General features: G+C 37.2%; 1 protein-coding gene across 1 annotated transcript; it reads left to right on the top strand.

Moving 5' to 3' along the window:
- Positions 1 to 479: 479 nt before the first annotated feature.
- On the top strand, positions 480 to 11,052 carry RAB23 (RAB23, member RAS oncogene family; the record flags this gene model as incomplete). The annotated part of the gene is made up of 6 exons (XM_080342332.1): positions 480 to 634; positions 1,411 to 1,496; positions 6,963 to 7,119; positions 8,608 to 8,690; positions 9,962 to 10,054; positions 10,913 to 11,052. The coding sequence occupies 6 exons, from the start codon at positions 480 to 482 to the stop codon at positions 11,050 to 11,052; spliced, it is 714 nt and encodes a 237-aa protein (XP_080198458.1).
- Positions 11,053 to 16,716: the final 5,664 nt, after the last annotated feature.

Genomic DNA, 16,716 nt, shown 5'->3' with positions numbered 1-16,716 from the left:
AATAAATAGGTTTATGTCTTCAAAGCATCAGTGTTGGTGTCAGGTGATGATGTCTGAACTGGGTGTAAGAGAACAGTGGCTGAAGTGAGAAGTTACCGTACTTCAGGCTTGAGATACACCCTAGGTTTATTGGAAGAGCATCTTGCACGTGTTAGCAGTGGAGCATCAGGAACATAATCAACATATGACAATCCATTCGTACAGTGGAAAGATATTTTTTGTGAACAGTTATATTAATTTCCAATTAATAAGTGGCAAATCAGAGTGCAGGCTGCTTGAATAAATTGCCTGAGATCACTTAAGCAATCTGTGGCAGAGCTAGAAACAAATTCTTCTATCTGTCTATCTGTGTGAATCCTAATGTGTGATCATCTTTCCTCTTCCTTTCTATTCACAGCATTTTTATAAACATAGCTATTTGCTTTGTTTAAAGGATCAATAGTTTCCTGACAAGCCAGAGAGTCACCTGAGACACAAAGATGTTGGAAGAAGATATGGAGGTGGCCATCAAGGTGGTAGTAGTAGGAAATGGAGCTGTTGGGAAGTCCAGTATGATTCAGCGATATTGCAAGGGGATTTTTACAAAAGACTACAAGAAAACTATTGGTGTAGATTTCCTGGAAAGACAAATCCAGTATGTATTAAACAGATGCCATAATACTGATTTTTTTTTTTTTAACTTTCTCTCTATTCCTTTGTTCTATTGTAATCCTAAGACTTGTGAAGGCTTGAAAGACAAGGCCTGCTGTTTCTGAAGCACAGCAAAGGGAGTTGTTTTGTCTTTTGCAGTGTGGTCTAAAACTGTATCACTCTGTTTTCCATCCAAGATGTAGAATTATAAATAAAATTTGGAACCTCTATCGTACTAAGCTTTTCACTTTTTTTTTGTAATTTCATGTAGAAGAAGTGGAAGTGCTTATGATAAAACAATTATGCAAATTTGTTAGCTAATATAGATAAAAATAATGAATATGCTACACATTCAGCCTTTTTATGCAATATGAGCAGATAACAGCTAATTATGTTTGATAAAATGGAAAATACTATGGGAATGAGAAGTAAGAAAATTCTATAAATTCTGTAAGCTGATTAAAAAGGTGAAATGGCCATTATTCAGGCACTTAAGTTGTGATGTCTGTATTGTTTTTCCTTGTAGAGGGAAATGTAGAGGAAGAGGTCTAGGGAAAATGTAATACAGATTGTCAGTAAAGAGCATGTAACGTAATTGAGGGACTATTGGCATAGTAAGTTGTGGAGGTGAACCACTATTAATATTGTTATATTATCTTTAAATCAAGTAAAATTTGACTTGGATTACTCTTATATTGTAGACAGGGAAGTATTTCCAGCTCAGTTGTTTTGAATTGATCTTGTTCACTGTATTGATTACAAAACTGTCTTTTATTTCAGAGTTAATGATGAAGACGTCAGGCTGATGTTGTGGGACACTGCGGGTCAAGAAGAGTTTGATGCAATAACTAAGGCCTACTACAGAGGTGAAAATACCATGTTTGTTACTTGGCAGTTGGTGCTGGGTTTTTGGTCTGCACATCTCTTAAGATATTTTCTTGTCTTTGTATTAAGAATTTTAGTTAATTCATGTATGTGCAAAGTAAGTTTAGTTCACCTTTTGTAGTTCTTAAATATTTTTTTCCTTCATGCAAGTTCTTTGCCTTATTTAAGTGCCACTTAATGCAGGATGCTTGGTAGTGCCCTTCAAAAACATAGAACAATATGAGACAAATATCTATCTGCACAGAAACTGCACAGAATGTAGCCATTCGAACAATCAAATGCAAATTTATAATTTCCTGCTAAAAGTGTTGTTTGTTTGTTTGTTTTTTTCTGTAGGACATGTATTTATAAATGTTCCAAAAGCCATGGTGGGGCCACTTAGAAATTAACCCAAGGGAAGAAAAATCCACCAGTCTTCTTAGAAAGATAGTTTGCTAGACAGTATTGCTAGTACAGACTGCTTCAAACACGTTAACACAAAAGAGTGACAAGGAAGTGGGATTTACTTCATAAAACAGGAACTGTATTATTGAGCCTTATAAAGGCAGTTCATCTATTTAGCCAGTTACAAATTGCATACTTAGGCTTTCTTTGCATATAATTTAACAGTGGTTGTGAATATCTTTCCTTTTTTCTTTTCAACATGACAGATATGAATGACTTGGCAAAGATTCCATCATTCAGCTGTTGTCAAACTGATTACTTGATGGCTGGGGAACGCATATTGCTGTGTTTATAAAATTATCTCATTTAGAGATAAAATAATAGTTATGCTGTTCTGTTTCAGGATGGTGTAGTCCTCTGACCTTTTTATATTTCATTATTGTCAGCTAAGAGGTTTTTTGTCTGTAGTATTTCTAGTTGTTGCTCCTAACTGATGATTACCGTGTCTTCAGAGAAAGATCTTTCTTTCTTTTCTTTTGTTTTTTTAATCCTCATGTGGAAATAGACCATTCTGTTATATTACACCTGACAAGTTGAGTATATGCATTTTAGAAGGTAGCACCTGATTCTGTTGGAGCTTCTTTCTTACTCTCCTGGCCTTTTTCTCCTAATGACTGGGACTGATATGCTAAAATACGGAGTGTTCAGAAGAGCTTTCAAGTACACTTACTGGCCTCAACACAAGCAGCCTGGTGGTTAAAAAACCAAAATCTTCATGAGTATCTTGATATCTTGCTCGTGACTTGTGCCCAGCATAGTGCAGTTAGGTCGCTGCCTTCATGATCTTTATACCAAAGAGCCTACTGTGAAGTAGAACGTAGTCATGTTGTGGATGCGCATTGTAGACAATATTACAGATATATTAAGAGTTCAAGCTATTAGATACAGTGACTGTTCTGCACTGGACTTTGACTCATGAAGGACAAGGGAAATGATAAGAACCTGGAGTGCAATTTTGGTTTAGTGTCAAGTCTGCAAGCACAGTATTGTAGAAGCAGAAGGTCAAGATTACTTTGGAAATGCAAAGATTTCATTGCCAATTATTGCTGATAAAGGGAGGACCCCTCTAAGATAGGTAAGGTAGATGCTGGCTGTTACTGTAAGGTCTGCCTCTCCCGCAGGTCACTGTCCCACTATTATTACACTAGGACTTATGTACTCTTCTGCAACATTGTGTATTGTCAGTTCTTTGGGAGTCACCTGCTCATCAGTGGTCACACAACAAATGCTTCAGAGTGTGTTTTCTGAGCCTTTCTTGTCCAGGGACCAAATTTATTCAGCCTTGCAGAGAAACAAAATTGGCGCTGAATTTGTCATGTGGTTTTCTATGTACAGGCGAACACGTGCAGCGGGTGTAGCTGCATGCCCGTGATCACACAGCACAAGAAGTCCAGCAGCCTAAATTCACAGAGTTGAAGGAAGCTTTGTATGTATTTAATAATTTCTTTTTTACATTGTATCATGCATCTTCTTACCAGTTAGCATTCAATGGAAGTCACACATTTTCTGATTGGCTAGGTACTTTGTTCATATTCTAAGCACATGCATAAGTGGCTGTCATTAGCAGCACTGTGTCTTCTGTCCATGTTATGGATGGTTTTTTACAGCAGTATTTCATCACTTCTTTGTGCATGCATCCTCTTCCATCCACTACCACTGGTATCTTGAGTAGACCCTTGTAAGGTTTTTGATGGAAAACAGACATATTGCTCATTAGTCTGTTACTCATTTGCTGGTTAGTCAAGTTCTCAGGCTCCTCATTTTATCTCACAATAGTTGGGCTTCATATTTCACAAGCCATCATAACATTGCTCTACCTTGCTCTTGGCAGTCATTTTCGACTGTAGTAACTATGGTAATGGGAGGGCTGCAAGACTTTGCTAGTCCAGTTTGGAACAAGGCAGCCCTCTTTTGGATACTGTTGGTGAGACCTGGCACCCTGCTAAGCCTGTTAAAGACAGCTGGGATCCACAGAATTTATCAACGGTAAACAAGAACTTCTGGAGTGATATCACTGACCGCTGATTTTGATCTCAGTTTAAGATTCAACAAGCCACCATGAGTTTTACAGTGAAAGTGTGTTTTCTGTCATAGTCTGGAAAAGTTGAGGCAAAGAATAGAAAAGTGAAATGAATAGGTGCCAAGTGTGAGGCCCTGTTTGAGTCTGCTTGTGACAAGGAATTTCTTTACACATTTTCTGTTACGTAGGCTTTGTGCCATTATGAAAGGAGAAAATACAGTTACAAGAGTCTATGAGGATGGGATAGTCTGCTAAGGATCTTTGAGACCTACGCAGCGGACAAGTGTATGCTCTTCTTAAATCAAAGAGAATGCTGGCACTGCTCTTTTATTTTTTTACTGAATTAGGCTAGGTATGGATATCATATAATTGATTCTGCAGCCAGTTGGAACCTTTTTAAAATAAAGATACAGGGATTATCAACTCAGTAATTGCACACAAAAAAAAACAAGTGTTCTTTTTTCAGTACTTTAAAGTAGCTTTATGAAACAGCTTCTTACAAAAGAACTTTGATTTAAAATATTCATAGAGAACATCCTGTTTTTAGCTGTTGTGTTTGTGTCTGACACTCCAGTGCCTTTGCTGCTGGTGTCTGTTGTACACGGTGTGTTGTACGGCAGAGGTGGTGTGTGACTCCATTTGCAGTGGATGAGTGTGCCAGTGATATTATTGACTCTTGAATACTGTCAGTCGCTGCATACAGAAAGGTGCTTACATGCCTAAATCCTGAGGTTTATCTTTGTTTTTTCTCCTTAGAGCTCCTACATGGACGTTATAATTTCTTAAACTTGTTTATGTTCTTAATAAAAATACTGAGTATTTAGCAATATTCTGAGACGATATACCGAGGAAGATTGCTGCTCTGCAGCATGTTCTGTTGAACTCTGTTGCCATGCTAACTTCTGCCCCATATTAAAGCATACTTTCAGGAACATCACATTTGATAGCGTTTGAATTGAGCATGAGAGGAGTACTACTTTTGTTCTTATCTTCCTAAACAAGCATTGTGCATGGTTATTTGATTAGTAAATGATGATATTTCTTACAGTCCGGTGATCAAAACCTTCAGCAGACATTTGGAAATACAGAGTTACACTACTGTACAGAATTTGTAGTTGTTGATTACGCTTTCTTTTATTGTTGTTTGTTAATTTCCTGGAGAGAACCTCTAAATGCCAGCATCTTGAAGGTCCTAAAAATATTTCAGTTCAATTTCTAATTAGAGCCTATAATATAATTCTCTTTAAAAAGCACTGTGGCCAGGCTGAGTTATTTTCATTGTCCCTGTCCACTGCATTCTACGAGCATCATATGTAAATTGAATAAGGAGGTCTGATGCTTTAAGTCATCCCCTTTTTACCTACCACATGCTAGGAGTTTTCCCTCTGAACTTACTTTTGCAAAGTTATCTCCATGTTTTAGCATTCAGGAGGAATGAGTGAAAGGAGAGAGATGAACTAGAAGTGTCTTAGAGTGGAAACTTTACAATAGAATTCCTAGCCATAACACAGAACAAGATGATGTTTACAAATGGTGATAGTCTTTTAATAAACATTCTCATCTCCAGTAGAGTGAAGAACTTGAGAGGCTTTATTATGCTAGATTGCAAAACAGTCTTTAAATTCAGTATTGATAAATGCAAACTAACCTGCTTTGGAAAGAATAATTAATTGTACACCCAAGTGGAACTGCATCAGGATAATTGCATACATTAGAACATGCTGTGGACATCAGAGGAAGCAAACAAAATTTTAGAACACAAATAACAGGGAAAATTATGGAAGACTACATTGCTACTATTTTATTGGTAGACCCTGAATTGAAATTCTGAGGGCAATTCTTCTTATTCTGTGCAAAACTATACCAGAAGGGTCTTAATGACATGTGAAAGAATGTTAAAGAGCATAGGAAAATTTTGTAAAGATAGCGTGAACTTGGCTTTGAAAAAGCTAAATAAAATGAAACCTAATAAAAGAACTTGGGCGCTTTGTGTGAAAGAAATATGAAGACAAAATAATACAAGAGTGGGGGATGCTTGGTGAAAGGCATAGATAAAACAAAATTCGTACTGATGAAATAATTTTTAATGCTATATGTAAGTAGATTGGGATATTTGCCACAAGGTAACATTAGAGTCTCAAACACCTTATCTATCCCTTTTACACTCTGTAACTATCTATCAAATATATTAAAGGCATACAAATAATAAAGTGTTTCTCGAGGTGTTTATATGGAAAGAAAAGTGGTTTCTTGAAGATAACAAAGGGCTACTGGACAGTCAGAAGGCCATTCACTAATATTTAAGCTGTGGAAGTATCTTCTCAGTATCTGTGGGTTTTAACTATTGTTAAGGCTGTTACAAAACCATAACAAAAATGGTGCAAAACATTTTGTATAATTTGTCATAGTGTTGTGATAGAATAAGTATGAATTAGAAATATACCTATTTTCTCCAAAAAGCTACCGGACAATTTACTTGAAATAATCACAACTTTCTCTGAGAACTGAGTTTTCTTTCTTCAAAATCCAAATTACTGTAGCACGAAGAATAACATGAAGTGTGCTTTACAGATACTGCATACAGAAAAATATTTGCGTTCTGGCCTCCATTAAGCTGTCTGGAAAACAGTGAGCAATAAGCAAACCTCCCTAACCCTTTTTCCAGCCTTTCCACACTCACTCCTATTCCTTTCCACTGTGTGCATTCACCCTGCTGGAAATTGCTTGAAAGGTAACAGATCTGTAGCCATCGTGAAGAGTGGGTATAACAATCAAAATAATATGGCAGTTGTGACCATTGTTTTGACCCAAGCTGGGCACTTTAATGGGAGCAACTGGAAAAATCCCTCATATTTGAAATACTTTATATGGAGGGAGTTTTTTTGTTTGTTTTATTTGGGGTTTTTTTGTTTGTTTGGGTTTTTGGTTTTTTGTTTTTTAATGTTGGTTGGTTGATTTGTATTTGTAATTGTGTGTTTTTTAGGAGCCCAGGCTTGTGTTCTTGTGTTTTCTACAACTGACAGAGAGTCCTTCAAAGCAATCCCTACCTGGAAAGAGAAAGTCATGACCGAAGTTGGAGATATTCCCACGGTTCTTGTGCAGAATAAGATTGATCTTCTTGATGACTCTTGTATTAAGAAGTAGGAGCTTTATCTTACTGCTTAAAGAACAATATATGTCCCCTGTAGATACATGTTTTTAAAAAAATCCGCGGGAGTTTCTGGTGAAGACTTATGATATTGGTTGTCAAACGTGTGCCCTGCATGAAAACGTGCCCTAGAAGCACAAGGGACAGGTATTGCTGCATGAGGGTATAATAGTTCCTGGGGGAGATGTGCTTGCCAAGCTCGGAGCTGTCTGCTTCATGCCGCCTTCTGAAGTGTCAGCCAAAAAAATAGAATAGCGTCAAGAGTTTGGTTGTGCCATGGTATGATTTTATCTTCTTTTTAATCAGAAATTCTAAAACCGTAATGTTTCTCTCCTCTTAAAATTTCCTGTTAAGCTGTGCTGTGCATCAGTGAAGTTACTGCCTAGTTTGGCTAGAGAATGCTTGCTGAAATGATGAAGTAGTATTAAACAGTTTGTTTGATTAAAATATCTTAATAAGCTTTGCTTTGATTTTCCTTAATTTGCTTTTATTGCTTGTTTTTATCAAAACAATATAACTCTACAGAAGTACGTGTCTGTTAATGTTCTCGGACTGCATGGTGCTAATCCTTCACTATATTTTTCGTTACAGATTTTACTGTCAGTTCATTTTACCCTTGTATATATGACCAATTTCAGCTTAACAAATACTAACTTTTATTTACCACAGCATAACATGTGGAAAATATTGCATGATGTTGATCATTCTCCACTTCTTTATTTCTACATCTTCCTGAGAGATTTAAATTATTTCTTCTTTTTGTTGTTTCCTGCACTGGCTTTCTGTGTTCTCTGTTTGCTATCATTGATTGCATAAATCAGCTTCTACTCCCTCTGCAAAGAATACTGAGGATTTTTCAAAGGAAAAGCAAAATTGCATTTGAACTCCTTTATTCATGGTATGTCCCTCAGGTTTTGTTCTCAGCATACTCCATCTGCCTCAGTAGTTTCATCTTTCTGATGATTTGATTTGCCTTGGTGAAGTTTTCATAAGTTTCGTCAGCTTTTCCTTAAAATTTACCACCAGTTCTCTTTCACTTCACAGAAAAAAAAGCAATTCTTTATTTAATCTCTACATTCATCAGATTGCATAGTCTACTGCTTTATTAAAATACACATAAGGATTAATTTGTTGTTGTTGTTTTGACTTTGCACGGTAATTGTTCTGATTCTAGTGCTGTTAATTACAGCCTCCTTCCTTTTTATTTGCACTGACACCTGTCATTGAAACCTTGGGAAATTTTAGTTAATGAAGTCAATAAATATTGAGAAGTAATTACTTTTGGCCATACCAAAACTGTATGTAAAATAGTTTCTTGTTATAGTGGAGATATTGTAAAGAAATCAAGGATTGGGTATTTTTTGTTGGAGTTTCTTAACCCACCTTGCCATGTTTATCTCAGCACGAAGCATTTTTGTCTATAAGAATAAATGCTGGCAAATAATACAAATTAGTATTTACGAAATCTTCTCTTATGCAGTGAAGAGGCAGAAGCACTGGCAAAAAAGCTAAAATTAAGGTTCTACAGAGCGTCTGTGAAGGAAGACCTGAACGTGACGGAAGGTAGGGGATGGAGCGGAGCCGGCGTCTGTGCTGCCCGCTGCTCTGTGCGCTCGGTGTCCCTCCAGCGCTTCCCGTGTTGTGTGCTGTTGGCAATGCTGTTTGTGTTTCTTAGCAGTGCGCTTCAAACGAGTCTAAAGTCACTTGATACCAGTGTCTTTCCTTTCTCTTCCACAAACAGCGCTGATCTTCAGAAGTGCCAATGTGTTAAGGTTGCTTAGTTCTAATGACTGTCAGTAAGCACTGAGCTTTTAAAAAAAATTATACATAGAAGTTCAACTATTACAACATCCAAATTCTCAAACAGATTGTTTTGTAGTTATTAATAGTTAATGAACAATTTATATAGACAATTATTTCATAGTTTGGTTATATTTAAATAAAGTACATTAAAAGATTGGACCTGTTGCAGTCTTTTGTCTACTGATGATATTTTTACTAGTTCCCAAGTACCACTTTTTGATGTATATATTTCATTTTGTAAGAGTCCTGTTATAAAATTCAGTCACTATCTTTTGTGGGGTAGCTTTGAATAATGATGAGTTATAGTCTCTGATAACTTTTGTTTACTCGGGCGAACTTAATAGTAAACTAATTGTTTCTCCTCTGTTAATGTCATTCACCTTGGAAAAAAAAATCTATGAGAGAAAATGTAAAATGTTTCTGTATCATCTTCATATGAGTTATCAATTACAAATATAAATAATCACAACATATATGGGTCCTGAAAATTCCTCAATCATTGTAGATTTTTTCAGAATCCTAGGTAGACTTTCTATACCCTAATACAAATGAGGATAGCTTTAGTTAATCATTAAAATGTTGCTGCCAAGTTTTATTAATAGCCTTAGTTTACATGACTGATATTATTCTAAGGCTTCTTGCAATATATACATGTGTGCATATACATATATATATGTATATATGTATATGCACACATATATATATAATTCCTCATAATTTTAAAAAGTTCCAAGTTGCATGAATTGGAACATTTGGCAATATGTATGTGCCAGCTTTATTACAGGAGTATTGAGATGTTTCTTTCTGCTCTGCAAGACCCTCATATGGCAAACCTGGGTAGACCCTGGACTAATATGGGTTCTGCTCAGGTACTGAGCTGAGAGAGAATCACTTAACCAGATTGTGCTAAACCTATGGTGTCGAATGCACTTTTGTCACCACACAGAATTTTGACATGAAGGTATTATTATTGATTTGAAGATTATTTTTAAGCATACTCTGATGTATCTTTTTTCTTGTTAACTTTCCAGTTTTTAAGTATTTGGCTGACAAATATCTTCAGAAGCTCAAGCAACAAACATCTGAAGATCCAGAACTAGTACATACAAGCAGTAACAAGATTGGTATGTACACTGTATTAAAAAAAAAACCCAGAAGACAGTATTTTGTGCCATCAAAGCTGATGGTCTCATTTGTTTCCATACGGAGTTAATACAAGGTGAATCAGGGTCTAATTATTACCTTCCCACCTTAGGATATTGTCTTTTTTTCTTCCGTAAAATATCTTTGTGACTCTGTAAAGTTAAAGATCGTCAAACCAGTTTACTAAAGTTTCCAGCTAACGTTTGGGAAGTGACCTTGTTTTAAATTTGTTTAAAAAAACATTGTGTAAGGACTTGAGATGCTTGTTGGGGTTTTAAAATTTAATTAGTATTAGTGTTACTCATCTTGGTGCAGATTTGCAGGAGACTCACGGTGAAAGAATCCAGCCTGTAATAAGAATGTCTTTGTAATCTGCCTTTTGTAAGGGAACACTGAACTTGTGTAGTCCTTCTTTAACACATTTCTGAGTCAGTTCACATACTTTCCTTAAAGCACTCCCTTTTTGTTCAGGCTTTTTCCTTACCTTTATCTCAGCACTAAGTTCCTAACTTCAAAACTGTTGTGTTTATTATATTGCTTAGCTAACCATAACTTGGTTAGCATGCAATTAGTAGCATACCCATAGGCAGGTGAGCGCATATGCAGCCGTTCAGTTGCATAGGTATTGTAGACCAGCTTTAAATACTGCCTGGCTGGTAATCCCATCTGGCTCCATGTTCGGCTGCAAAACCGACCCAGAAATAGACAAAGCCTTTAAAAACTAGAGTGTGCATGTGAGGGGCACTACTGTGCCTTAACTGTTGCGTCTCAAGTCCTAATGTATTATGCTGCAGGAAGTAAAGAAATACAAATACTTTTCTTGTCTTTAATTTCTGTAGGTGTTTTTAACACAGCTGGTGGAAGTCACTCCAACCAGAATTCTAGCACTCTGAATGGTGGAGATGTCGTCAACCTTAGACCCAACAAACAGAGGACCAAGAAAAACAGAAATCTTTTTAGCAACTGCAGCATACTTTAGACCACTTTTGGAGGGAAAAAACAACGAAACCAAAAAAACAACCAACAAACAACGCAGTGAATTGGATGAAGTTGTGCAATTGGATACAGAGTAAAGCCAGCTGCAGAGGTATTTTTACCAGTGCTTTAGCAAATCTTGTGCCTATGGGATCCTTGACAGGACAGGTTTATATGAACTCGCTGATCACAGCGTTTTTGGGTGTGTGGAGTGAGACACCTGGTGGCAAAACACAGAACCGGGGCTGCCCCGTGCACTTTGTAAAAATTAGGCAAGCTTCTCCTTGTGAGGGAATTATTTACAGAGCTATGAGCTAAGTATTGCTGAATTGCAAAGCACATTGCAAAGTACGGATAACACAAGAATAGGTACAGACTGTGACACTAAGGCCCAAAGTAAAATAGCAACCTTGCAACTAAATTTCCAAGATGATGTTAGAATTAGTTAGTCGGGACACAAAGATGATAAATGAAAAGCAAAAAGAAGACATTACATTTTATGCTTGACCATATTAATATGGATTCTGGCAGTTCTGGTAGTACTTGTATAATATATATGAGTGCTAAGGTATATATGTAAACATTTGGTATGAATATTTAGGCTAAATTCCAGTGTAAACTCCATGTTACTTGGAGATCAGTTAATGATCATGAAATAGCATTTTCCAGAAAATATTTAACTACATTTCAGATGCGGCTTTCCCAGCTGCCACTGTGTGCATTTCACTTGCTATACTTTGGGCCTAAAAGCTTAGATTTTAAAATGTATGGTGCCAAAAATGCTCCTCCTTTTTACCTAATGCTGTGCTACAGATGTTTTTGTAAGTTTGTTTTTCTCAGTGTTAACAGGTTGAACAAATATCAGAGTCTTTGACACTAATAGCTATTCAGAAGGAACATACAATATAATCACATTCCTGTTCAAATTTGTCGTATCTTGTGTTGTCTATGAAAAAGGAACTTGCAAAGTGGTGTCACAAAATTGTTATCTTATTTGGAAAAATGTTGATAGATACCATAAAATAAGACATGGAGGATCAAAAAAACAATGCAGCTGATTGAATGACATTTGTGAATGTGGCCTCAGATTCAAAGTTAGCTGCTGCTTACAGAAAATCTCATTCTGCAAGATCAGAGACGTGGCAAAAATTCTCCAAGTGCTTAAGTGATTTCACAGAATTGATTTAGATGTTTAGGAGCTCAAATCTAAATTTATTTGGACTTAGGCTCCTAAATCACTAAGGTGCTTTTAAAAATGCTAAGCAAGATATCTTTTATTTACCAAAAATAAACACTTTTTAATCCTCTTTGAGAGCATGCACGCCTTTAAAAAAATCTCCATTTTGTTTACGTGGTTTTGTATGGTATGATATAATTTTAACTTTCTAGGATTTCTACAACAAACCTGCCAGTGACAAATGCAAAATATGCTGCTTGAAAAATAAAATAGAAGTTTTAATAGTTTTTTAAATGGTGTATGAGAACGAAAATGAGTTGAGCGATGCTGTATATTTTTGGAAGAAGGACTTTTCACTGTGTGAATTCATGTAGGGGGCTTGACTGACTTTGTCTTTAAGTCAATGAGTACGAAAACTGAAATGCACTCTTTCCCACTGTCTGCAGGGGGAGAAGTGGGTGGTAAGTTATGCACAAACACTAAAGATCTCTGAACTCTTTATTTTGTGTTTACTACATTAGACTTTGTTTCTTGCTGAGCTGTAAGAGCATCCCCTGTTGCTCGCCCGGAGGCGGCTGTCAGGGCGCTCCATCCCTTTGCTTTTGCAGCAAAACTGTGTGTTTGTCATTAATGTTTCCCGTATTTTCTCTTGGATAAAGGCCTATATTTTTTAACAAGTGCATTTAATCACTGTATGAGTGTGTAAATGGATTCAAGTCCTATCTGTCTTAGCAATTTAAGAAGCAAGGTACTTGGGATAAGACTTAACGATTGTACATCGTGGGCCACCTTACAGCATCGTGATGCAGGTCAGAGTGTGTGCACGAACCAGTTCGACAACTGTTTTTCATATGGAAGCTTTTACATTTTGTTGTCCGTCTGTCGTTTTCACAGTTTTTATTCATTTTTCTTGAAAAGAAAAAAAAGTGAAACATCTTTTTTGCCCTGTTTGACTTTGTACAGAGTACTGAAAAGTAAGTCTTTAGTACATATAATGACCATTTCTACTATTACATGTTATACTGCAGACATTGTACAATTACATAAGCCATTTGTATTTAAGGTCTGTCATTATAAACCTCTGTTTTAAGGACTGAAAACTCAGTAGAAATTTTCATAGGTGGAGACTTGACAGACTTGCTAAATTTAGGATACATTTGAATTCAGTACACATATGCTTTTAATGTAGGAATATATATTTGCAGCACTGGGTAACAGTGAGTTTTAATTTCATTCCTGTCTTCAATCTAAAGTGGCTCTTCCTTTGTTGTGACTTTGCAGTGCCTGGTCTCTAATATGACTGAGACGGAGACTGTCCAAATCAGCATTATTTGGAGAGTGCTCTGCATGCGCGCTGATGGAAAAGTTTGGTTTTTATCTTATTGGGGTTAGTGTGTAGAAGTAAACCAGATGCCGTGCACGTTGCAGGGATCCTTAGGTATTCTCATCACTCTTCAGCGGGAGTAACTTGCCTTTTGGATGAAGAGATGTGCCTAAACGCGTAGCACTCGCCTTGTCCCTTGGGAGTAATTTTTGTTTTGGACGTTGCCCTGTTCTCCACTCAAAGCGATCTCATTAAAATGTCGTTGTTTTGGTTACCAAAACGTCCAGCTGCAGAGCTGGTACTAACAATGCCCTTCTCTGTGCAATTGTGAGACTGCATGGAAGGGGACACAGCTGTCACACCCGTGGCAGGTCAGCATCCTGCATTGGGAGCAGCAGATGTTCCTACAAGACACCGAGTTTCTTTCCATGAGACAAAGCTAATTGCACTTCTCTTATCTCTTAATACCTCTTGAGTAGCTCATTGGATGTATTATCTGAATGTTGCCAAAATCCTTTGCTTTCGGCCAGTAATGCTACCACTAGTAGAAAAATTCAGTAACTCTTAATGCCTTGGTGAAATAAACGTTTACTAAAGAGTGTGACACGGCAGCATCTGTGGCTCCGTGTTGTGTCCATTCAGTGAATGGGTGTTCTCCCAGCGCGTGGGGCATCATTTGATGCAAAGCGGTAATGCCAGCGGGGATGTATTTCCAACTGGAAAGAACAGATCTCAAAGTTGTAAGACTGATCACACTAAGGTTTTTGTGCTTGTGTGTGTGGTTATTTTTTTTTTTTTATTAAATATTCCACATAAGACAATTTTGGAGCTTTCTTATTTTCAGTGTTTCTTAAGGCAGTGCTTACCTTTTGAATCAAAATGCCTGAATTACCACACTGTCAGTCTGATTTCCTGGAGGGTTTTTCTATGCTTCAGTAGGATTTGTGTTGGTTTTGTTTTTTCTCTCCATTATTGGGCTACAGCATATGTGACACAGTCTTTCTTTGCATCACTACTGTAGATGTACGTTATACTAAAGGGAATTGAGCATCTTACGGTGTTGTGGTGCCTGGAGGTTACTCAGGGGGTGCGTGCACAACACTCAGTGAACTTTGAACTTGTTAATTCCTCTGTTCAAGTTGACAGCTACGAGGTAATGACAGAATTAGTGATTTGCACTGCAGAACCCCCTTGTGGGAATTCAGTCTTGCTGCTTGGATTCCAGTGATGGTACCCAAGCCTCTGCTGCTTTTCTAAATGTCATCACAGGGGAGTCCTGGTACTGAACTAGACTCACTCTCAGGTTTCTAGTAGTCAGATTATACTGATAATTTGTGGAGTGAGTGTTCTTTCTTCTCTTCCTGAGATAAATGTTGTTCAGCAGAACTGACTAAAGTTGGTCAAAAAGTAGTAAAAATCCGGACCAGGAGAAATACCATTCCCATTGCAAAGATAAAGATGCATCGTTACTAATAGATGACTTACTCTTATTTGCAAGTTCGTGTGAATCTGAATGGTTAAAACAGATAATGTACGTGGCTGTTTTTATCACCATCGTGATCTCAAGTGAATGTAACATATTTTTAAGGAAAAAAAAAGACAATGTACAGTAATCCTCAAGACGAAAAATAAATGTTTAAACTAAATATTCTGTGTATGCCATTCCTGTAAAATCCCTACGAGTTAATTCTACTATTCTCTTGTAAGTGACATCTTGATTTCATTACTGTTTGGTCCAATACAGGTCACTATTTTTGTGGTTATATTAAATTGTCGGTGTGTTAAATATAAAAATTGCTGTAACCCTGTAGCTGTGCAACCTCAATCTCCTGGAGAACCTGGAGTGCCTGATTCCAGCCCCTGTGTGGCACAGAGCTGGGATCCAAGGCAGGGGGTTTGGGACCCCCAGAGGAGCAACTGTGGGCACCCCAATTTTTGCACCACACTGATCAGATACAAAATGCAGATTCTGTTCTGCTCTTTTGGGTCATTTTGGTTTTCATGATTGGTCTGGCTAATACAGTGACAAGCTTTAAGGGAATGTTTGTAGGCATTGCAAGTGGCATTAAAATATTACTAATGTATCAAAGATGCCTGATGCATTTTCTGAAAAGAAACAGGTAACAAGTCACTGTTGGTTTGGGGCTTTTTGTTGTTTTTTAATCAGTGAAATGCCTCACAGCATCTGGGTCTGCCTCTTTACCCAGGTGCCTCAGGAATCTGGGCAGTAATATACTCCTGCTTCTTTGTGCAGGCAATTTTTCACACAGAAAAACAATTTGCTTGCCTCACACCCCAATAAGGATTAATTAGCCATGTTCTGGCAAGAAAAAAGTCTAGAAATGTGAGAAAAGTCACATTTTTATGGTCACCTTTTTTTTAGGTTGGGCAAGTGCTTAACTACACTTGAGTGAAGACCTTAAGGACACTGAAGCCTTGATGCCATTTAGGTGTTTTTCATGGTAATATATGTTTAAGACAGCCAGTATGAAACTACAGGAAAAAAAAAGGTGTCTTTTGCTGTGTCTTAACATATACGACTGTGTGAAAGAAACTTTAAGGACAGTATTGCTGTTTTTAACATTAGATTGTTCAAACCTATGGGCTCTTTAATGGATGTGGCCTGTCAGTGCAATCGTCAAGCGTAGGACAGGGTGGTGGTGGCTGTGCTGGAGACCTATGGGTCAGATGCCCCAGGGTCTAGGAAAGTGGAAGGAAAACAGAGAATTTTAAAAATAAACCAGTAACTTAGATGAAAATAAGTCAAATCTACACTATTAACTCATCTGTAGATATACAAGTTGTAATCGCTTCGTTTTTTTTGTCACTGAGAACAAAACCACTTGTACAAGTGCTGTAAAACATAAAAATACTTTTAGCTATTGGTACAACAAGGAGGATCTAAAAAAGCAAACAAAAAACCCACACACTCTTGCCCTGGATAACCTTATAATGGCCTTAGAAACATACATGTATGGAAGGACTATCCTAAGCATCAGTAAGTTATGTTCAGCTTAAGTATTTCACAGCGTGATTTCCAGGTGCATCCCAAAATCTGCAATGTTTGACCAACAGCTGGGGAATCAGGTGTGGCAACGATAAGCAGAAATTATCAGGGGTGGGAGGTGGAAGGACAAAACCAAAACACCTTCCCCAAAGAGTAAATC

This window comes from Nesoenas mayeri (genome assembly GCF_963082525.1).
Source record: "Nesoenas mayeri genome assembly, chromosome: 3".
Lineage (NCBI taxonomy): Eukaryota > Metazoa > Chordata > Aves > Columbiformes > Columbidae > Nesoenas > Nesoenas mayeri.
Note: the sequence above shows the minus strand (reverse complement) of the source record. Positions and strands in the feature narration are given on the sequence as shown.